The sequence below is a fragment of the Ctenopharyngodon idella genome, chromosome 1 (assembly GCF_019924925.1).
Source record: "Ctenopharyngodon idella isolate HZGC_01 chromosome 1, HZGC01, whole genome shotgun sequence".
Taxonomy (NCBI): Eukaryota; Metazoa; Chordata; class Actinopteri; order Cypriniformes; family Xenocyprididae; genus Ctenopharyngodon; species Ctenopharyngodon idella.
The window spans coordinates 19,921,963-19,946,025 of record NC_067220.1 but is presented as its reverse complement, the minus strand read 5'-3'; the positions used below and the strand labels follow the sequence as shown (position 1 = coordinate 19,946,025).

Below are 24,063 nucleotides of genomic sequence, written 5' to 3'. Positions count from 1 at the left end.
CGCAGGGTTTAATTTGGATTTGTCTGTGCATGTTTTTTTTACTCTTATAGATGGAGTTCCCATTGCCATGCATTATACGACTGACAGACCGCAACGGTTGGAGTTAAAAATCATCATTTGTGTTCTACTGAAGAAACAAAGACACCTACATCTTGGATGCCCTGGGGGTAAGCAGATAAACATAAAATTTTCATTTTTGGGTGAACTATCCCTTTAACGGTTTTTGACATTTTAAAATACAATTTATTCCTGTGATAGCAATGCAGAATTATATCCTGTTTCTTTTTTTCATTGTTACATTATCCTTCAGACATCATTCTAATATGCTGATTTGGTGTTCAAGTAACATTTTGCCAGGAGTATTTGGTTCATTGGGCCTCATTCATGAAACACTAGCAGTATGAATTTTTGTGTAAACACTCGTAAAGCCGCTCTGACATAAATTTTCAGATTCATGAAAATGTTCGTATTTTTAAAATGTTACTTGGTACAAAAGAAATTTACACCTGCTCCTGACCATGTGTAAATAGTGCGTAAAAAATTTGAACATTCTGTGTTCTTTTAGGCAAATTGACGATACTGAATTTTGATGCACTATGTACCATAATAATATTTCATGAGTTCGTTTGCCCTGTTTTTTTTTTGTTTTGTTTTTTTTGTAGCTGAGAGTTGAAAACTGTTCAACTTTGGGTAAAACAGCGCTCGTTTCACTTTTTACCCAGCTGTCCAATCACAGTGGAGGAGGGGCGGGACAAATACTACACCGACCAATCATTCTAATTGTACAACGACTGAACAACAATGGAGAAGTTAATGTTGCTGGTTACTGCATTTTTATATTCAGTAACAAGTACTCTTTACTGTTGTGGACATTCCAAATCATAGCAACCAAAGCTTCTCAGCTGGAAAAAACGCTGCACCTCTAAAGCGCTCTCAAGCGCCACCAGCTGGCCATTTTCAGAAGAGCACTAGGCATTTTTTCAGCTGGCAAAAAAATGCTTTGGTGGACACATGTTAATTGAATATTTATTGTTAGGCATATGGCCTATTAGTCTCTTTTGCATTTATGCAATATTCTGGAGCCAAACCTGAGAAGAGAGTCCAGAAGATTCCACAGTGTCCCTGGACACATAATTTGCACAGTTGCAATTCATACGTGGGGATTATGCTAATTGTGAATGAGCGTGCATGTGCGCCTATTGATTGGAATTCATTAACATACACACGTTTAACTATCAAATCTGATGTTTACGAAGCGTTTGTGAATCCAAAGGAGAGTTTTCGGGAAGGTCCATTTTACATGCAATTTACTCATATATTTACGAAAGTTTCATGACTGAGGCCCACTGCCTTTTGATTTGGTTCTGTTATGTTCCCGTTTGCCTGTGTTCCCTTTGCTTGTTTGTTTCCATAGTTCCTGATTAGTACACACCTGTTTCTGTTCCAGTTAATTAATTCACTCTGTGTATATATATATAGCCCTCATTTTTAGTTCATCCCTGTCCATTCTCACGTCAATGTTAAGTTGGTTGCGTTTATTCTGTGCTGCTGCATTGCTCCAGTTCTGCTGCGTTTGTAATTGTGAAATAAAACAACTGCTGCATTAGATCCTGTCTCTCTACTCTCCTTGTAGAGAGTTGAAAATAGTTATGCTATTTAAAATTTTTGTGTAAACCGTGATACATTTGATGAATTAAAAAGGTCCAAAAGAACATCATTTATGTGAAATATAACATTTTTGTGATTTTTTTTTTTTGTAACAATTAAAAGTATTGACTGTCGCTTTATGTACCCATACTTATTGTCAATGTAATGCCTCATTGCTGGATAAAGTATTCATTTCTTTCAAAAAAAAAAAAAAAAATCTACTTTGGATTAATAGCTAGAATATACAGCTATAAATTCAAACACACTTTTACTACAAAACAATGTCACAAACTATTAATGTCAGAATTTTCATCAACCCATTTGAACTGATACTTCAAATATCAAAACTAATTCTATTCTATTTAGTGACAGATCCAAATAACAGCACTATTAAATGTCACAGAAAAACAAATACTTATGTTTGCAAGGCATAAAAAGTATAGAATCACTAAATATGAGATCCTTTTTGTTGAGCCCTGAAGTGGGCCATTATTTAATTCCTTTCCATACAAATTCTGTTTTACTTCAAATAGCCTGTATTTCTATATAAAACAGGTGAGAATGAGGAAATGAATTTGTACTAAAAAAAAGAAGAGGAAAAAAGGTTATTTATTTATTTGGGTTTATCGGGTTTTCTCCCTGCTGTCCATTCCATATATCACAGTATTGGTTTATCACATACTGTAAGCTCTTTCTCTGTTTAACCAGCTGCAGGACAGGGAGTCAATGGTGAGTTTGTTGGTGGGAGCTCAGTATGGGGTGAGTCAGGTGATCAACCATAAACTGAGCATCATGACCACACTAACTGAATTCAGCTGCATTACCAGAGTGGAACTATTACCCGAATCTGACAGAGTTAGTCTGGTCAAGATCTACCTGCAGGATATAAAGGTAAACAATATGCATGCACTCGTACTTACATCTACATATATGTACACTCAGTATAATCCTTTTTTTTCTACTTTTCCTTCTTTTTCTGACTTTCTTTCACATTGTCACACTTTTCCTGTCTTCAGCCAATAACATTGCTGATGGAGTCAGTGGCAGCTAAAGATTTATTGTGTCTGGTTTCTGGATACTGCAAACTACTTGTGGACCCCCAGATCTGCGTGTTCCCCTGGTCAACTAATTCAAAGAGCCACCGCATATCAGCAGAGGAAGGTTTGCAACCTATTTGTCTGTTTTACTGAATTCTTTGTTCGGGCAAAGCTGAAACATTTCCCAAGTGATCTTTGATAAATTTTGAACATTAAAAAAACTTGAAAATCCTACCACACTCTGCATAAAAAACAAAGCAGAATTCTAAAATGATGTTTTTTAAAGGGATTTCTACAGAGCCGCAAAAATAACACTATCAATACTAACATTATTAATACAAATGATAGCCTAAAGCAGACAACAAACCAAAGACCACTTATTAGGAACAATGCAAATGTATTGATAGTTTAGTGACAACAACGACTGGAACTAACTGCGAGTAGGAGAATAGGGTTGAAAAAGTGTCTTTTCACAATGCTATTTATCAGAATTTTGTCTCTACTTCTGTGTTTGTGTGTAGGTTATGTGTCACACTGTGGCAGTGACTCTGATGACTCAGACACAGATGTGGATGCTCTCCTTGCTCATGTTGCTAGCACTGCCGAAAGCAACAAAACAGCAGTTAAACCCAGTGATAAGCTACCTGAAGAAACTGAAAAAACACAAAGTAATAATGAAAAAGATGTAGAGGTGGAAAAGGAAGGAGGCAAAGAAGAGGAGGTGGTTGAGAAGAAGGAAAAGGAAGAGGACAAAGAAACCATCCATGAATCTATACATGGTAATAATGGAAAGACAGTAGAAACAGATAATGAGAGAGTGGGCACAGAAAAGGAAGACAAAGAGCAAGAGAAAAAACCTGAACAACCTCAGTGTGTCATCATTGTGGATGACCCTTCATCTGAAGCATCTGATTCATACCAAACTGAATCACATTTCATGACCAGCATGTCCAGTGACTCTATAGATGCCCTAGAGGAGGACGACCTGATGAGCTACTTCTCTACCAGACGCCCATGCCATTTACCAGTGAACGACTCTTACTGCTGTGAAGACCGCTATTCACCAGCATTATCTCCACAGCAACAGCACAGCAAAGATTCCCATTCCCAAAGTGACATGTACTCTGCTGATTCCCATTGTGAGCCTGATATTGACCAATTCTTTTGCTTTGCTGCACTCTCAAATATTGCTGAATGTCTACCTAGCCCCCCTGCAGCCAGTGAAGAGGAGGACTGTGAGGAGTTGGGACCAGAGAATGAAAAACATGAAAAGGGGTCACCTGCAAAATGTCCTGAAAGCACCCTACCCCCTCCTGGAGACTATGTGTTCACCTTTGAACAAGGAGACACTAGACACTACTACAATATCTGCTCCAATGTTACCCCTGACAGTGCCCGCAGCCTTCCACAACCTCTCTCTCCTCCAGGTCCTATAGAAACACAACCGGATCGGGAAGGAGGGGAAGTGAATCAGACAGAAACAGTGCCAATTTTTCAACCTCCACCAGGGTTTGGAGACAGCAGTTCAGATGATGAGTTCTTTGATGCTCAGGAAAGATTCACATCCCCTGAAGAACCCTACTCAAATGCGATGACAAGAGGTATGACATATTGAAAATTCTCTACGAAATGTTCTTAAATTATTCCTATAACAAATGTTGTAGAAGCTAAAGAAATTAAAAATGAAAAAGTAGATATATGTACCCATCACAAAACAAAATACCCAAAATAGTGATGTAGAGTTTTGCTAATGAATACTTACAATGTGTATTTGCTGATATTTCTCTTTATAGAAAATTCAAGCACCATATTACACACAGTAAGCCTGGGCGAGATTGGCATCTGTGTCAGGGAACGAGAAGCAGAGGATCTACAGAAGAAACGAAAAGAGGAAGGAAAAGTTATTGCACAAGATGAATTTTCAAATTTTAATAAAAGATCCAAAAAGCGTCGCTCATTTATGGAAACAAATTACACATCCCTGGTATCATTCCCAGAACATGATCAATTAGATAACAGCTATGGAAATAGCATCCCAAGCTATGGGTCTATATCAGTCAACCATGGTGCTGGCCGAATGGCATGTTTTGATGGTGGATGCTCAGATCAAGGTCCATGTCCAACAGTCTCATCTCTAACCGATTCTGAAGGAGAACCAGCACAACTGGAATCCAAACCCATTAGCCCATCCAAAGTCAACGGATCAGGACCACATAATACCACTGATACACAAGTGGAACACTCAAACAAAGCATATCAGCGGAAACAGCAACTTATAGAGATGGAACCAGATTCCATGGAGTTCAAATCAGTCTCTGAGCTAATGTCTTCTGTATCGCCAACTATAGTAGCAGTACGCTCCCGCATGGACCTACAGGATAAAGGTAGCACCAGTAATCATGGTAGAGATGATCAGGAGGAGGGTGCAGTGGGAGGTCTTGTTGAGAGACTGTTTGGAGGCCACTTGTTCTTTGATACATCTGAAGGAAAGTGTGATAGCAGTATTTTATTTGCTCAAAGAGATGACCATGTAGCCAAACTGGAGGATTCATTCCAGGGCAGATCAGTGCCCCAGAAGAGCAGCTCACTGCCAAGACTAGGCCAGTTATCCCCATCAAGTTTACCCTACTTCCATGTCCCGAGTATATCATACACTACAAGTCCTAATATAGACAAGGATGACGATACCGTATATCTAGAATCTGGGATGGGAAAATGCTCAGTGGACCCCACAGAGAGGACAAGAAGTCAGAGCATGTCTGCATCCTTTGGCAGTGGTGCACCACATTGCCCAACAAGACACTTATTTTCCCAGCGAGTCGTTGGACCAGAATCTGATGAAACTAACAATTCTTGTGACTCTTCCATCCAAGAACTGTCTTCTGGCGTTCCTTCTTATGAACCAGCCCAAAGGTTCCTTCTTACACCCTGTTCATCTGGCATCCTTGGTCGGCTCTCTGCCTCAACATTGCGGGGAAAGATCCAGAACCTTCCTCTCTACTTATCACGTTCCCAGGAAATGCTAACTGCCAATTCTAATGGCAGTGGCAATGTTAAGCCTGTGAGAAGACTTTCAGAAACACAACTACAAAGAAATGAAGTTGAGGTAGCAAAAGAGGTAACTGAGGACGTGACCTTGAATGAAGGTTCTCCTGAAATAACAGAGGTAAAAGTGGTTACCATAGTATCTGAAGAAGTAACTGAGGTCATTGAAGAGGTAAGAAAGGTCAGCCACATTAGTCCTCAAGCATGTGGTCAGCATAAAACCAAAACTGAACCTAAAGAGTTTTCTGTAATAGCCATATCCTCCTTGTGTTCCAAGCCAGACAACTCTCTCCAAGCCAACCCCTCATCTGTAGTGGTTACTACACAAAACCTAAATGGACCCTGGGGGGTGGTAACGTCTAGTGGATTACAAGAATGTAGCTTCCCTCCCTCAAGCACAACTCCCCAAAACTTTACCTCTAGCTGTGGGGTTTTCACAAACTGCCAGTCCAAACCTACCATAGCCCAGCCACAATCCTTGCCCAGCCCAAATCAACATAAGAAACAAGACCTTAGTTGCAGCTCAGTACTGGCTATGGGTTGTGACACTGTAATGGAGAGTGCTCAGACACCTTTAGAGGTCTGCCAGACAGTATACACCAACTGTTTCAGTGGAGTTCTTGACAGTGCCAGCTTTGATGATGAACTCACTGTCTACGAGTTTTCCCGCAGAACGAGCCAGGGTGAAACAGGGGATACAGTGCTGACATCTGTCCCTCCTTCCTCCCTCTCTGCATCCCCTGCATCTTTCTCTCCATCTTCTCCATTGCCCTCATTCCCTCATCTAGTACTGCCTGCTTCTTCATCTACAGAGCTCAGTCCCCTTCTGTCTCCCTTGGATGCCCCTGACTGCTTCCTAACAGACCCTCGTGAAGATATCATGACTTCACTGCTGACTCGCCGGTATCCCCTACCACCAACAGGATTCCTTTCTTTGCAAAGGGATGTGGATACACTCTTAAGTGTTCTTGCTGGTGCTATAAAGAACCAAGATGGGGCCCACGAGCACCCCAGGGATACCTGTGTGACTCACTTTTCAGACAACAAAAAGCGATTACATGCAGAGGCTCGGGGGCTTTTAGCTGGATGTCAGCGTGTGGTCAGGGTTGGGCAGACGCCAGAGGAAACACTTCAATCATTGTCTGAAAGCTTCCGCTCACTGGTACAGCTGACAGTTGTGTGCTTATGTTTCTCTAGTTGCCAGCGATGCAGGGAGCGCCATGCCCAAGCACTTACAGGACTAGCAAATGTTGCAAAAACTTACCAAGACTTTGCTCGGGCGGCAGAGCTTGTAGGAAATGCTACTAAAAGGAAGACTTGTCATGATCTGAGTATTAAACTCTTGGCTCGCCAATGCACTGCACTAACAACTTCAGTGTTTTGCCTCACCCAGCTCTTTCGCACTCTCACTGCCCTTTGACATTTGGACAGTTACATTGAGTAGTTTTTTCCCCCAAGGAAACCTGTCAGAATAACTCAAATATGGTTTAAATAAACCTGTTGAGATATACAACGTTAATATTGAGGCAGTGTCCAAAGTGTCCAATAAGCATGAACTAATACATACACTCACACACATACATACACATACACATACAGACAGACACTGAAACATAAAACCTGCCATTTAAATGTATTGAATGGATTAGCCTAAAATGACAAATGTACTGAGAACAGAATTTCTAAACAGGGTACTAAACAGCTTGTTTTACAGTATTTGTATGTTGGGTATAAGTATTTAGTATTGAATGTAATTCTAAACCATAACTGTCTTTGTACTATGGTTATCAGTAATTTATTCTGCTTCGTGAGGAAAGCATAGACAGGGATTTTACATAGTGTATCTTCCAACATTCTCTGCTCTATTTCTCATAATTGCTTGCTTTCTCACTACCATTTTCACCAATGTTATGCACATACAGTATATTCTCTTATCTCTGCCATACCTAGTGTCTATTAGAGAATGTTATGAAAGCTTTCTGCAGTAATCACCTGGGTTATAAATGTTTACTAAATACAAACAATATTTTACTTGAGTTGCCAGTAATGTTACATGTTCTTTTAGAAGAATATACCAAAGCCTATGGATGAATGATTTTGCAGAGTGAATGCAGATTCATTCAAAAGACTTTACATTGACTTATGCATATGCTTTACAGTTTAATAAGGGAGGTTTATTTGGATCATTAGATCATTTTTGTGGAGAATAACAGTGTAATTTTTGGTGCCATTGATTTATTTTTTCACTTATAAGTTATTCCTTTTCAGTTGTTCCTCACCCTGATTTCTTTAGTCTTCACAAAACACTGCTCACATAATCATACAATGATCAAAGTATTGTAGAAAATGGTTAAAAGGTGACAGGAAGCTTGTTTCCGCCACTGAATAAAAAATAAAAAAGTGACTTTTTGTCTCAAAATTCTGACTTTTTTTTTTTTCCAATTGCGAGTTTACATCTCGCAATTGTGACTTCTTTTCTCAGAATTCTGAGATATAAACTCGCAATTGCGAGAAAAGTCAGAACTGCAACTTTATAACTCGCAATTGAGAGTTTATGTCTCGTAATTCTGAGATAAAAAGTCAGAATTGTGAGAGAAAAAGCCACAATTATCTATTAAATTGTTTTATTCTGTGGCGGAAATAGGCTTCCATAGGACATTTACAAATTTCAGTGTGAGAAAATATCAAAATGGTGAAATTAATAGCAAAGTAATTTACCCACCAGTACATGTGTCTGAATACCAAAAAGCTGCCATGCACTCTCTTCTTATAAGGAATGCTGTAAGCCATAGACATACTGTATACCTTGGAAATAGTGGGCTGCATGCAAAAATGAATGCATGATTGAAAGACTGACCAGTGAGTGAATGAATGGTTATAGCAATGAAAACCGGCTTTGTAATGCAGTATTCACCCCCATTAAAATGACTTCTAAACGACTGGAGAAGTTTGTTTTATTTATAAGACTTTGCACTATTCTCTTCAGTGTTAATGCCAACATATATTTGCATCAACATCTAGCCAGGAATTTTTATTTATGTTGCGCTGACTGATATGGGTCAGTGAAGCCTAGCTGCAGATATGCAAACTCACGTAAGCAAAAGTTTTCAGTTACAGTGCTATTGTGATCTTAACGTTGCGATGAAACAGAAGATCTTTTCTTCTTATTGTGACATACACCGATCAGGCATAACATTATGACCACCTTCCTAATATTGTGTTGGTCCCCCTTTTGCTGCCAAAACAGCCCTGACCCGTCGAGGCATGGACTCCTCTAGACCCCTGAAGGTGTGCTGTGGTATCTGGCACCAAAATGTTAGCAGCAGATCCTTTAAGTCCTGTAAGTTGCGAGGTGGGGCCTCCATGGATCAGACTTGTTTGTTCAGCACATCCCACAGATGCTGGGGAATTTGGAGGCCAAGTCAACATCTCAATCTCGTTGTTGTGCTCCTCAAACCATTCCTGAACCATTTTTGCTTTGTGGCATGGGCGCATTATCCTGTTGAAAGAGGCCACAGCCACCAGGGAATACCGTTTCCATGAAAGGGTGTACATGGTCTGCAACATTGCTTAGGTAGGTGGTACGTGTCAAAGTAACATCCACATGGATGGCAGGATCCAAGGTTTCCCAGTAGAACATTGCCCAAAGCATCACACTGCCTCCGCTGGCTTGCCTTCTTCCCATAATGCATCCTTGGTACCATGTGTTCCCCAGGTAAGCAACGCACACGCAGCCGGCCATGCATGCGATGTAAAAGAAAACGTGATTCATCAGACCAGGACACCTTCTTCCATTGCTCAGTGGTCCAGTTCTGATGCTCACGTGCCCACTGTTGGCGATTTCGGTGGTGGACAGGGGTCAGCATGGGCACCCTGACTGGTCTGCGGCTATGCAGCCCCATATACGACAAATTGCGATGCACTGTGTATTCTGACTCCTTTCTATCAGAACCAGCATTAACTTCTTGAGCAATTTGAGCTACAGTAGCTCGTCTGTTGGGGCCTTCACCCATGACTCTGTCGCCGGTTCACCACTGTTCCTTCCTTGGACCACTTTTGATAGATACTGACCACTGCAGACCAGGACCACACCACAAAAGCTGCAGTTTTGGAGATGCTCTGAACCAGTCATCTAGCATCACAATTTGGCCCTTGTCAAACTTGCTCAAATTCTTATGCTTGCCCATTTTTCCTTCTTCTAACACCGACTTTGAGGACAAAATGTTCACTTGCTGCCTAATATATCCCACCCACTAACAGGTGCCGTGATGAAGAGATAATCAGTGTTTTTCACTTCACCTGTCAGTGGTCATAATGTTATGCCTGATCAGTGTACATCCAAGTGTAAGAGATTATTGAAAAAAATATGGCAGGGACTTGGTTCTATGCATCGGTTGTTGATTGGTTTTGAGATGTACACGTTGCACTCAAAAGTGGAAACAGACGAATGCAAGCTTAAAAGGGTGGGGTTTAAGGGGAAAAGTCCTGCATACGTCACCAGAAAGAAGTCTGTCCAGTTATGACATAATAATTAAACAATACAGGATCAAAACATTTTTTTTAAGAAACATATGCACAGATGAACTGTTCTTGATGAGATCAATAATAATAGGCATTTAGAAAATAGATAGGGTCAATTTTCATTTCATGCAGCCCCCATGACACAGCACAGCTCCATGTAAAATAAAACAAATTTTATTAGGTTACTGATATGACTTAATTTTAAAAAATTTTCAAAAATAATATTAACTTAAAATAATAAAATTAATATTAACTAAAACTATTGAAATAATAATACCATACATACTACTTACATTGAGTTCAGGAATTCATATTTTAATGCATGTTCATTGGCTAACACGTTTTGATATTAAATCTAAATAATTGCAGCATTGTCTCATTTTTACACTGGCACAGCACATCATGATCACATGACACATTGGTCACAGATAAGCTTAACTTCCCTGTGTAGTAAATAAGGACGTTAAAAAAAAAATTAAACATTCCATTGTGACAACTTAACTATAGGGGTAAGTTGTCACACAAAATCAATGCGTATCAAATGGAGTAAAAAAATGGTGACAGCTAGCCCTCGTCTTCTGAACGCAAAATAACGTAAAATAAATAGTGGTAGCAGGTAATTCATATTAACATGTCATGTTTTAATGCTACATTAGTTAATAAATATACTCATTCGCGTTATACTTGCGTTATAGAGGAAAAACACCCTTTCACGCGAGTTGAGGGACTTTTATCGCTACCGGAAACAGGAACTCGTCTGACGTAGCAAGTGGGAAATTCAAATTTTAAAAACACGTTAGACAGAAAGATGTTTTGGCACTGTTCATTTTTATATCGCATTATAAACATGTGTAGTTTTGAGTAACAGAGTAAACGATTGCCTCTTTTTAACCTTCAATTATAATTTTTCGTTGTTTTGAGCTTTGTTTTATCGGCATTTTAAAGAATCATTGGAGCACAGCTGGTGAGTTTGTTGTTCAACATTTCAATCAAAGCAAATAACTTATACTGACTGGGTTCTACACTCTTTGGTCAAAGCAAGCAATTTTCCATGACTGTTTTTATGTCAGTTCATTTATTATCTGGTGTTAGTTTGACGCAGTTACATTTTCAATTTTTCACTTTTATATGGATTGGAATATGCTGAAGTATGCGAGTCAATAAAAGCTTAGGAGTACGAACAGTCTAGCTACATTAGAAAACCAATCGAGAGCATTAAATAATAAAAAATATGGGATTATTTCTAAAGATAGTGATTAAAACTGAATATAAAAGCTAGACTTTGTGATTTAATCTTTTGTTTTGATCATGTTTTGTATACCGTTGTGATCATTGTCGTCATCAAGTACTTAATATGAATATATAATCGTAATTAGTGGTCTTAAACAAATGTGTCCCCTTAATATACTTAAATGAAAACGATATGTTGTTTATTGATGCAGGTCTAAGTGTCCTCAGTATGCCTGTAGACAGCACTTCTGAACTTCTCAAGCACTATGAGGTTTATGAAACCATTGGCTCAGGTAATGTCCCTTGATTATGCTTTTATATAATACGTGCTTGATTGCTTCAGAGATTTTGTTTATTAGAGAAAGTTGTAAAATCACCTTTAATCAAGAGCAATTCTTTTAACCCACAGGTGGGTTTGCCAAGGTCAAACTTGGCAGACACATACTGACAGGTGAGAAAGTGGCCATCAAAATAATGGAGAAGAAAGACCTAGGGGTAAGATCTTCTTCTTAATCCTGGCCTTACCATAAAACAACATTTGCATGACTACTTTTGATGGTTGTGGAGAAGGTATGGAGATATTGCTTAATTTGTTCCACATTTAGATGAAACTCATTATTAGCATGATGAAAATGAGAAGAGCATGTTATTTTGTAAAGAAATGCTCTTTAAAGTGTGTTATCTGTTTCTAGGATGATCTGCCTCGAGTAAAGATAGAGATGGAGGCTATGAAGAACCTCAGTCATCAACATGTGTGTCGTCTCTACCATGTCATCGAGACATCAAGCAAGATCTACATGGTGCTTGAGGTATGTTTTGCTGAACATGATTCTGCTGCTTAATGAAAATGGATTATGCTTCATGGATTATATGTTTATATGCATATATCTTGTCTCTCTGTCAGTACTGTCCTGGAGGAGAACTGTTTGATTACATCATTGCTAAAGACCGGTTATCAGAGGAAGAGACCCGAGTGTTTTTCCGTCAGATCATCTCTGCGTTGGCCTATGTTCATAGCCAGGGCTATGCCCACCGAGACCTCAAACCCGTGAGTTGGTTGATGAGAACTTGACTTTTGTGTGTACTGAGTTCTCCCATTTAAAGGAACAGATCACCCAAAAATGAAAACTGTCTTAATTTACTCACCTTTATGTCATCCCAAACCCATAAGAACTTATTTTGTGAAACACAAAAGAGCAATAGAACACTTCTCATTCCTCTTTCCCATTTAATTACAATAAATAGAGACTGATGTTTTCATGCTTTGAAAAGTATGCAAAAGCACCGTCAAAATGGTCTTTTCTGAAGCCATGTGATAGCTTGGTGTAAAAAACTGACTGATATACAGTATATGTAGATATTCAGGTTTGGAACAACATAAGGGTGACTATATGATGGCAGTATTTTATGGTGGCCGAGAGAGCTCAAAGCGATGCCACTGAAGAAAACACATGCAAATAGAAAAAACACCAGCAAATTAAGAAAACATCTTCAGTTTGACAACACATGTGCTGCAAATACTCACAACGCAACCAAATAAGAAACATGCTGCAAATACTCACAACGCACGTACAATCAGGATGTTAAGATAAACAAAAAACTCACCTTTCAGGACATTGAACAATAAGCATGTCTCAGCCAGGTTTGTCACTTGTTGTGAGTATTTGCAGTGCATTTCTGTATTTGGTTGCGTTTTGAATATTTGTAGCACATGTGTTGTCAAACTGATGAAGACGTTTTCTTAGTATGCTGGATTTCTTTTTCATGTGTTTTCTTCAGTTGCAGTGCATTGATCTCTCTTGGCCACTGTAGTATTTTCATTTAGCAGTAATTTATTACTTTAATAGAGAACAATAACTGTTCTTATTGACCTTAGGAAAACCTGCTGATTGATGAAGATCATAACCTGAAACTCATTGACTTCGGCCTTTGTGCAAAGCCTAAGGTGTGTATCTATCTATTATGCCCCATCAAGTCAATTCACATTTTTTATGTAGCACTTTATACAATACAGATTGTTTCAAAGAAGCTTGACAGTAATAAATAGAAAACATTAACAAACTACTTCAATTTTAGCAGTAAAACGGCTCCACAGAATACAATTAGTGTCATTGTTCAGCTCAATTGAGTTCAATGTTGATTGTTTAATTCAGTAGTGTCAGTGTTGCAAAGTTCATCAGTTATGAAACATTCAGTTCAGCTATATTGCAGCTCTACAGAAGAAAATAGTATCATTAATATTTTACCTAAGCTTTTTTTTTTTTTTTTTTTTTTTTTAAATAACATCCCTGGGTATAAGTGTTTTTAATTAAATATTTGGGCCGGTCTAGATTCAGAGTAAACGTTTTAGTGTCAATTGAATTTTACTTTTATTAGGGCGGTTTGGGTTTTGAATTGCTGACCTGTTGTGGCAGTCCAGCATACGCAGCTCCAGAGCTCATTCAGGGCAAGGCTTACATCGGCTCTGAGGTCAGTGTGGCATATGCGTTTCAGCATATTTAAAAGGAATGACAAATTTAATTATACGTTTAAGAAATTATATCTCATGATCTCATGGTATGGGGTGTGTGTATATGTTTCAGGCTGATGTGTGGAGTATGGGTGTATTGCTTTATGCTCTACTGTGTGGTTTTCTACCTTTTGATGATGACAATTGCATGGTACTCTACAGAAAAATCACAGTAAGTTTGTTATTTAATGTGAGCATTAAATGACACCAACACATTTTGTTCATCCATGCATTTATTTAGCTACTAAAATAAAAATAGTTTTGTGTAGTATGTGATCTCACGTTATGCAATATTGGCTTGGGTTTTGACAGAGAGGCAAATACAGCAACCCGCACTGGCTTTCGCCTGCTAGTATTCTGCTTCTAAACCGGATGATGCAGGTACTGTGCATGGTTTCTATGTCTGTTTGATGCCTATCAGGATGTCAATATTATTTAATGGAAGTTTATTCTTTTCCCCTGCAGGTGGATCCAAAGAGGCGATTGACAGTGAAACAGTTGCTTGATCACCCCTGGGTTATGAAGGGATACAGCACACCAGTAGAGTGGCACAGTAAACATCCTGTAAGATGAGCTCCATAAACATCCTTATAGTTGCATCTCATGCCTCCAAGGTCCAATTTGTCAAGTGATGCCAATATGGCTCTTATAAGACTTTTTTTTTAAACGGCTTAAAAGCTGTTGTGCTTTTTATTGATTACTTATCCATAAATTATATCTGCTTTTGTTCCCTTGAAGCTTTAACAGCTTATTATTTTTAGTCCTCTTGATGAATGAAGCAAATGTGACTCAGGATGTTTGTTGATCAGCAGTGTTTAATTCTTTAATGATGAACACAGCTACTAAAAGTAGAGAATACTGTATAGGAGTCATATGTAATTTTACTTTTGAAAAACAAGAAACACAGTTTTTAACTTACTAAACTATTGTGTATAATTTTCTTTATATGTTGTTTATTTTTTTAGTTGGGTCATATAGATGAAGACTGTATCACTGAAATGGCAGTGGCTTTTAAACAGTCCAGACATCGCACAATCCAACTTGTGTCAGAGGTAGAGAAACAAGACATATTACTGAGTGTTTCCTGTTATTTAAAATGAATATAATATTTATTAATATTACAATTCATAAATATTTTTGTTTTTGTATTGATTATATAGATCTAACAGCAAAGATGCTACCGTTCAAAAGTTTGGGGTCAGTAAGATTTTTTTTATGCTTTTTTTTTTTTTTTTTTTTTTTTTTTTTTTTTTCCCCAAGTCTCTTATGCTCACCAAGGAAGGATCCATTTGTTTGATAAAAAATACAGTGAAAACAGTAAATGTGAAATTTACTTGTGAAATCTGATTAAAATATATAATAACTTTTCTAATTTTATATATTTTAAAATTTAATTTATTCTTGTGATGGCAAAGCTGAATTTTCAGCAGCCATTACTCCAGTCTTCAGTGTCACATGATTCTTCAGAAATCATTCGAATAAGTGTGATCATATTCTTTCAGAATTCTTGTTAAATAAAATTATTAATTTCTTTAAAAAAGAAAACATCTTACTCACCCCAAACTTCGGAATGTACATATAGGTTGAGTAACAATTCAAGGATGTGAAGCAAACAGTTTGTCTCTGACTGAATAAAATTAATTTGTAAAGAATGTAAAATTCTTATTGACAGATATAAATGGGTTATGATTCAAACTAATCATGAGAGTAATGAGAATGATATGAATGACATTTGACTCAAATTCATAACTAGATGAATAGTTTACTTATACTTTATGACCACTAGATGTCAGTAGATTCCAGAGCATCAGCCAAAGCTGCTTTCTTTTAACTGCTGAAATATGTCTTCATAATTCTCTCTGTTATAAACAAGGGAATTATGCATCAATCACACAAAAGAGAAATCTTTACTTTGTGCGTGTTTCTTCAGTGGAAGTATGATCATATGACCGCCACATACCTTTTACTGCTGGCTAAAAAGCGTCAAGGCCGCCCTGTGCGTCTGAGAGGAGAATGCCCCATGCTTGACCCCATGTACTCTCCTTTACAGGACATACAAGTAAGTCTTTATTCACACATTCAGGACCATGTTATTAGATGCTTTATAATTACATAATGGTCAGTTCACGCTACATTTATAAGAAAAAAATACAGAGATGGTAATGTTGCGGTACTTTTTTGAAAGGGTTTTTCAGATTCATTAAAAGTCACACAAGAGTGATAGATGTGTTTATTTAATTCGGCATGAAGTTGAATAGTCTTTTCTCCCCTATTGTGAAATATATTCGAGTGAAACGGCTTCTTAAACAAGAAAAAAATTAGGGTGAGACTTGATTTTGTTCATTGGGAATTGATTGGATGGTTGTAGGTTTGCTATTGCTGTGGTCTCATGTGAGTGACAGGTTGTCCCGCTCTCGTGCCGGTAAACAAGTCATCAGAGAAGAAATGTTGCTGCAAGAGGGAGGGGAAGTTATTTTGATTAAAGATTATGAGGTCACATTTATTTAAAAAATAAGGATTTGCACGGATAACAAATACTATGACTTTAATATCACTAGTCAGGTGTTGATGTATAAATGCTTGTGTAGTTGCAGTAATTTACAGGGGTTCCATTTTGTGTATCTGTGTCTCAGCTGAAGAAGAGTCTACGCTTCAGTGAGGATGATGATGGTGTTCACCCAGTGGTGCTTGGCTCTATGGTCTTCCCCCCTGATTGCTACGATGACGAGAATCCCTGGACCCCTCTCACGCCCAAGAACACACAGACCACAAACACTCCACGCATGGTTAGCCTCCGTGTTCTCTTTATTTGTCTGCTTTTCCCTCTTGTCCAGTGCTGCTTATATGGCCGAAGTCTTTATTTTTCTTTTCTTTTCTTTACATTTTACTTCCTTTTTATTTCTCCACACTCCCCTTTTCTCTGGCCACCTTTTAGTAATACTGTTACTTGTTATTTAGTATACTTTTTATCCAAAGTAGCACACTGTGCAGAATGGCAATTGGAGAAACAGTCCTCCTGCGATGTTGATAGAACTGGATTGTGTTTGGTCAGGTTAATAAACATTTATTTAGGGAAGTTTATGAACTTGCAATCTTTGAATTATCCATTATGAATCCATTATTAACAGTTTACAGCAACGCAAAACTGTAATTGCAACACGTTCAACTTTGTTAATGTGTTGTTTCAAAATGAAACTGAATTTTCTGCAGGATATAATGTTGGGCATTTCATGACACACTCAAGTTCTCAGTGGCTCTCTCACAATAACAACTTTATAAATTTATTTGCCGTTATTAAAAGAAATACTCAGTGTGATAACCCAGAAACCACTTTACTTATTAAAGGGGTCATGACTATTTCCCTGAGGTTCACTTATAATGTTAATAAAGTTTTTTTGCACACAAAAAGAAAACAAATATATATGTGGAAAACAATTAATTTCAACCCACAGTCTGACACTCTGTCAGAATTGATTGGTTTTTAAGGGGTGGCTCCTTTAAGGCTTGTCAGTAAACAGCCACTTTTATGATTGACTAATGTCATTGCATAAGAAACAGTATCAATTAAATGATTATAATTTACAGACAAAGCATTATGAAAGATTTACTTATGGTTTGCGATGTTGCTGCTGTCAGATCCAGTTCAGCTGACTGCTTCATCTGTCAACAAAAGTTTCTTTGCAAACTCGGTTACATTTACAAAACAATCTGCAGTCAAATTCTCCAAACAAACATACTACTCTGACTTGATCCATGATACCATTAAAAATAAACCATTCACTTGTTCGTGGTGATGGTATCTTTCTGAAATCTCTAAAGAAATGACCCATTTAAACAACACGTCAAAGTGAACCGTATGTTCCTTTATGCTTCCATTTACTCTTTCATTTGTCCTATTTTCGGCAGATTAATGCAGGTGGATATGTCAGAAAGTAAACAAGCATCTGTGTACTGTATCCATCCAGTGTAGACAGCATCAGTGATTATAATGGGCTCTATTTGCTTTTTTCCAGTGTAGGAAAATGTCAGTGGGTGGGGCCTATGGTGTGATGATGTAAAAATGTGTCGATACCTTGCTCTGGAGACAGTCATATGCAAATATTTTTGCCTGTGTGATGTCACAAATGTGTGAGCCATTTTTGGAGTTTGATTAAATAAATGCTTTGTTTATAATGAGGATGACGTTTTAAGCTAGGAAACTTGCAGGATGTTTCAATGGTACACTACAAGATCAAGGCAAATTTGATTTCTCTTGTAATGCCCCCTTTAATGTGAAAACTCTTGTCTTCTTCAGAAGCTCACCTCTGAAGCATCAGGGAAGAAACGGAATGAAATAGGCTACTCCCCCATCATAGAGCATGGAAGAACGCGCCAACAGAAGCAAGAGAGACGTGATAGAACCAAAGAAAATAAAGAGAATGTTGTGATTGGCACAGATGGAGATGTTTTTGCTCTGCCTGCCCCCCGAACTCCAATGTGCAGCAGAAAGGTCAAATCTAACAGAACTATAGCAACAACACCCAACAACAACATCACTAACACAAGTAGTGACACAAACAAAGGTGAGTTGGATAATGAATCGATTACACATCATGGCACCACAACTGATATACTTGTGTATACTTTTGAAGTTATTATCAAATACATGCTAAGTTTTGCAATCTTGTGTTGAAAAAATGTTTTTGTCTGTATGTTTTTATATATCTGAAGAGCACGCATTTCTGAATGAAATTCTCTTTCCTTGTGCACTAAATCATATGCTTCTATTCAACATTTTGTGGTTGGTAAGGTTTTTTTTTTTTATTGTTTTTAAAAGAAGACTTGCTCGCTAAGGCTGCATTTATTTGATCAAAAATACAGTAAAAACTCTAATATTGTGAAATATTACAATTTTTAAACTAACTATACAAAACATATTTAAATTATATTACTTATTTCTATGTTAATGAATATATTTATTTATTTGTTTAAAAAATTTAATTTCTTAATGTACTGGCAAAGCGAAATTTTTAGCAGCCATTACTCCAGTTTTCAGTGTCACATGACATGATCCTTCAGCAATCATTCTAGAATACATTACTGTACTGGGGGATTTTCACTTATTTCCTTTATGAGAAGGAAATGACAGCAAAATGAAAGCTCAATGAAAGCAAGGATAGTGATTGGTCGGTGAATTGGAGTTCTCTTGCATTTTAGGTGTCATTTTGCACAGTAACGTGACGACTGCAGATGCTTAAATGGCATATCTTGAGTTAAAAAGAATACACCTAAAAAGAGAGTGTGTGTGTTCTTTTCATAGATCTAGCATCTTTAGTTTGATTCACTTTGACCAGAGAGTGTGTGTCTGTATGGGCGCAATGTGTCTGGGGAAAAGTCTTCATGTCCCAACATCCACTGTGTCCACCTCGTTACTGTCACACACCACCTCCTGCACTGGAACGGACAGGAGCACACTGGGGACGGAGCGTGTGTGTATGTGTGCATGCGCGTGTGTACGAGACAACTCCCGAAGCGCATACTGACAGGTGTACGTGTCGCTGTTCCCAGTGCTGCAGCAGCATGTAGCAGTTAGTGACACGTGTTTATCCTGTGTGTGTGTGTGCAGGAGCGGGCAGTGCCACTAAAGAAGTGTCCCACAGGAGAGAGATGGACCAACAGCAGAGCGGCCAACAAGGAGAACTGGATATACTGGCTTTCAGCCCCGAGAGAAGGTAGAGAACTTCCTGTATTTTGTGAGAAGTGTCATATTACCAGTGGAGAGGAAGACTGCAGGATTTAATAATGAAGTGTATAACTTCTAACCCATGAACAAAAGAGATTATAAAAATTGTTTTCAAGCAGGTTTTCTAGTTTCACCATACAAATGGCTTTTTAAATATACGTATACATAGTCCTGGTCCAAATTATTGCTACCCTTGGTAAATATGAGCAAAGAAGGCCTAAAGGCTGTGAAAATAAATACATCTGCATAGTTTATCCTTTTGACCCTTCAGTGAAAGCTTAGATTATTGTGCTATTTTTTTTTAATGAAGTAAAAACAATTGAAAATGTGGGGGAAATCTAATTATGAAATAAATGAGATAATCATTGACACTTCACCTTTAAATCACACTTTTTTTAATTATTTTGTTCCCTTGAGGTTTCAGCCAATAACAGTCACATACACAGTATATGCTGTTGTTCACAGAAAAATACAATAGAAACAGTAATATTATTACAATTTAAAATATAGCCTTTTTCTATTTAAATATATTTTAACATGTAATTTATTCCTGTGATGGCAAAGCTGAATTTTCAGAAGCCATTACTCCAGTCTTCAGTGTCACATAAGGTTTTGTTTTTCCCGTTTTTGTCCCTTAGAATTAACAGGCCTTTTTTTTTTTTGCCTTACCTTTATGACTTTATGTAAATAGCATGTGAAGTAAATTGCAAGACTTGCTGCACTTATTCTTGGAGTATGCTGTTGAGCCATTTATAATTTTAACTGCCCCATTCTCCAGTCATAGCCTCTTGGCAAAGCCTGTGTTGCATTGTGGTAGTTTTACAACTGCAGAAATGTGTAATTGTGTTCTAAACTGCATTTCCTATGTGTCCAGGTCTCGATCTTTGGACCTGGCTGGCTGTCAAGTGGACAGTGGGCAGAAGCGTAAGGGAGGTAAAGTGTTTGGCAGTCTGGAGAGAGGCCTGGATAAAGTCATTACAATGCTCACACCCAGCAAGAAGAAAGGACCTCGAGACGGACCACGCAAAATTAAGGTATCAATCGTCTGGTTTTTACATTGGTGCTTGGTCTTTTAAGATTCTGCTGTTTGTCCTTTGTGCCTAAAATTTCACGTTTTTTTTTTTTTTTTTTTTCTCAATATTCCAATGATTAAGAATTATTATTTTGTATGTTTATCACTATGCTGCAACCAGTTGTTTTAACAGTGACTCCTCTCACAAACACCACACCACATCACTGAGGGTAAACCAAATGTTTTTAAAAAGGATAGGGTATTAAGACATGACCCTCATGTCGTCTTAAACCTGTATGACTGACTTTCTTTTTTTCGTGAAGAAAAAAAAAAAAAAAAACTTATTTTAATGCTTTTTGTTGTGAAGACACTGGGGTGAGTAAATGATTATTGTTGAACTGTCACTTTAACATTTGCTTCCTCTCCTCACCTTCTTTCATTTGTTCATTTCAGGAAATCTCTCCACAATGCAAATTTAGATATATGCCAGTGTGTATGAACTCTTACTCTGTGGCTACATCTGATTTCAAAACTGTGAATGTTTTCCAGGCTCAATACAATGTGACACTCACTAGCCAGACTAATGCTGACCAAGTGCTCAATCAGATTCTCAGCATCTTACCAGAGAAGAATGTGGACTTCGTTCAGAAAGGGTAAGTTAAACTCTTACCTCAATTGTTGACTAAAATGGCAATTCAAATTAATTTTTCCTCTAAATCAGTGTTTCTCATCCAGGGGGCTGGGGCTCACTAGGGGGCCTCAGCAAACTTCAGCAGGGTAAATTATAAGTATTTAAATTAATACATTTATATTAATATATTAAAACAATCTGACTCTAATCTTAATTACAATGCAAAAAAAAAAAAAGTAAACTAAAATCATATTTATTAGGGCTGCACAATATTTGAAAAAACTGACATTGTTATATGCTTTTCTGCGATATATATTGCAATATAAAAACAATTTAAACAGATGATTTGAATAGCTCTATTTGGAAAGAATTAATGATTCTATAATAATTGGAGTGATTTTGTAGGGGAGTGCATCTGCAGAGTAAATAAACAGTGTACAAGCATAGATAAATACAATAGAACAAAGCACTGCATAGTCTTCATAGTCTGCATAGTCTTCACTGTATAAATATAATAATCTATTTTAAAGCTACAAAAGTGATTCTTTGTATTTTCTTGTTTGATTAACATTAATGACTCAGACAGCAGCAGGAATATTAGGCTGCAGTCACTAAGACCGAATGCACGGATCCAATATAATGACACTTATCCGATTTCTTTCTCAATTGTTTACATTCATGTAAACCATAAGTGACTGTGTTTATGAGGATACTCGCCGAGATGGGCATTTTGATATATTTCTGCTTGTATGTGTTCAAGCACAAATTGACGTGGAAGAGAACGGAATTCGGCACGTGAGTTCCGAATCAAGTTCTCTTTCTTGTCTTTCACTCGAATGGTTTAAAATCACTTAAATGTTTAAACTGACAGGACCTAAAACACTTAATGCAAACTTTTGCTCTGTGATGGTTAAACTTTGCAATTAATCCAAGAGTCATGTGCGTTTCAAACCGTGGTGCCTCGTCCATATGGATCAGCTACGATCCCTATACTTTGCACATCCTGGGATGCAACTATCGCTGATTCGCGATATCGATGCTGAAATTAGATATTTATTTTATTTTCACCTCAATACCTATTATTTTTATTGAACATATAGTTCTATAATAAAGAACATAACTGCATGTTAATTAATTCTATATATATCTATAAAAAGTTTGAAAGTAGCACTAAGCAGCTTTGTCATAATCACAGCAGAAATATTGTATATATGGGGGCGTCCTTCAAAAATTGTATTGGACAACAGGAGGTCTTTCAGTCACAAAGCTTGAGAACCACTGCTCTGAACAATTAAATTAGTTTAGTTGTTAATTTTTTATATGTTATCATGTCCTCTTTTTCTTTTAGCTATATTCTAAAGTGCCACACACAGTCAGACTTTGGAAAGGTGACCATGCAGTTCGAGCTGGAGGTTTGTATCCTGCAGAAGCCTGAGGTGGTTGGAATCCGTCGACAGCGGCTCAAAGGTGACGCATGGGTGTATAAACACCTGGTAGAGGATATCCTGTCCACCTCCAGCATCTGATGTCACTGTGTCAACCTGAGTTAAATGGGTGGACAAAGTATGTTTGATGTTCATTATAGATGACCCTCCAGTTGATGACAATGTCCATCATTTTTCATCATTTATGTGCGGGAGGCAGTACAGTATTATTTTATATTCTCCTCTTGATTGAAATGTAAAAATATTTTTGTCACTTTATACATCCTTCTAATTTAGCAATTAGCAATACTCATAAAGCATTATGGCAGCAAATGTCTTTTATTTGTGGTTGTGTTCGTCTTCATTATATAGTGTCAGTGTCATGTTTTATTTGTTTTAATATGTAAAGTTTCTAATCTGTTACCCTTTTCAAGATGTCTGTCATTTTGTTTATGTTTGCTTTGTAATAATGTCAGTCTGACTTGAAATCAAATAAATATTTTTAACATCTGTCTCACTGTATCAGATGTATTTTAAATGGTCATATAAGACATTTTTCTCCGTTCAGCTTTATGTAAGAAATAAGGTACGAGAGGCTGTGCTGTTTCGTGAATAAGTCATGGCTGAAGGGCGTTGTTAGGCACGACGCAAAGCCTGCAACCCCTTCAGCCGTGACTTATTCACAATACAGCACTAGCCTCGAGTACCTTTGCTTTTATAAAATGGTTACCACACAATATGAATATTAAAGCCAGAAATATGTATGTAATGCAACTTTCATGAAGTAAACTTTTTTTAAAAGCCTTTCTTCCACCGGAAAAAAAATAGTCCCTGACCATGAACAGCAACAGAAGTTACATTTTCATGCCATTAGATGGCGGCAAAGACTGTCTATGAGTGTGTCAGTCAGTAGCGAAAACTTTTATATTGAAAAGATTGAATTGTTATGAACACGGAACAAGACGCAGCTGACAAATGCTTTGACTAGCGCTGTCAGTCACGGGAAAACCCCTTAAATGTTAAAAGGACAAGATTTTTTTTATTATGAACATAGGACTGACCTGAAGGAAAATGCTAAATCTGAATGCAGATAATAAACTCACTCACTCAATCTTTTTCTCACAACACTCTTCTACATAAGCTTCAATAAACAATGTCAATTGTGAACATACAGTTTACGTTGCTAAGAGTGATTGCTAAGGGTGTTGTGTAGTGATACACAGAACCGTTGGGTGAAGCGGTCATAGCCGTGTTTTATCGTGAATAAAACCGCTATTGACCAGTC

At 37.6% G+C, this 24,063-nt stretch overlaps 2 protein-coding genes across 2 annotated transcripts in view; both read left to right on the top strand.

The window, feature by feature from the left end:
- Positions 1–8,668, top strand: part of LOC127524332 (FERM and PDZ domain-containing protein 1) — a 42,639-nt gene extending 33,971 nt beyond the window's left edge. Inside the window, exons 14-17 of the mRNA XM_051915785.1 lie at positions 2,356–2,538; positions 2,664–2,808; positions 3,206–4,285; positions 4,478–8,668. Coding sequence (XP_051771745.1) covers positions 2,356–2,538; positions 2,664–2,808; positions 3,206–4,285; positions 4,478–7,149 — 4,080 coding nt within the window. The 3' untranslated portion in view covers positions 7,150–8,668. The remainder of the gene's footprint in view (positions 1–2,355; positions 2,539–2,663; positions 2,809–3,205; positions 4,286–4,477) is intronic.
- Positions 8,669–10,977: 2,309 nt separating this feature from the next.
- Positions 10,978–23,292, top strand: melk (maternal embryonic leucine zipper kinase). The gene is made up of 18 exons (XM_051916449.1): positions 10,978–11,214; positions 11,693–11,773; positions 11,890–11,975; positions 12,173–12,289; positions 12,385–12,528; positions 13,357–13,425; positions 13,857–13,949; positions 14,063–14,161; positions 14,302–14,370; positions 14,455–14,553; positions 14,955–15,041; positions 15,920–16,048; positions 16,623–16,775; positions 18,284–18,551; positions 19,595–19,700; positions 20,586–20,745; positions 21,273–21,376; positions 22,703–23,292. Exons 2-18 carry the CDS (start codon positions 11,710–11,712, stop codon positions 22,878–22,880), a joined length of 2,025 nt encoding a protein of 674 aa, XP_051772409.1. The 5' UTR covers positions 10,978–11,214; positions 11,693–11,709; the 3' UTR covers positions 22,881–23,292.
- The last annotated feature ends 771 nt before the right edge of the window (positions 23,293–24,063 follow it).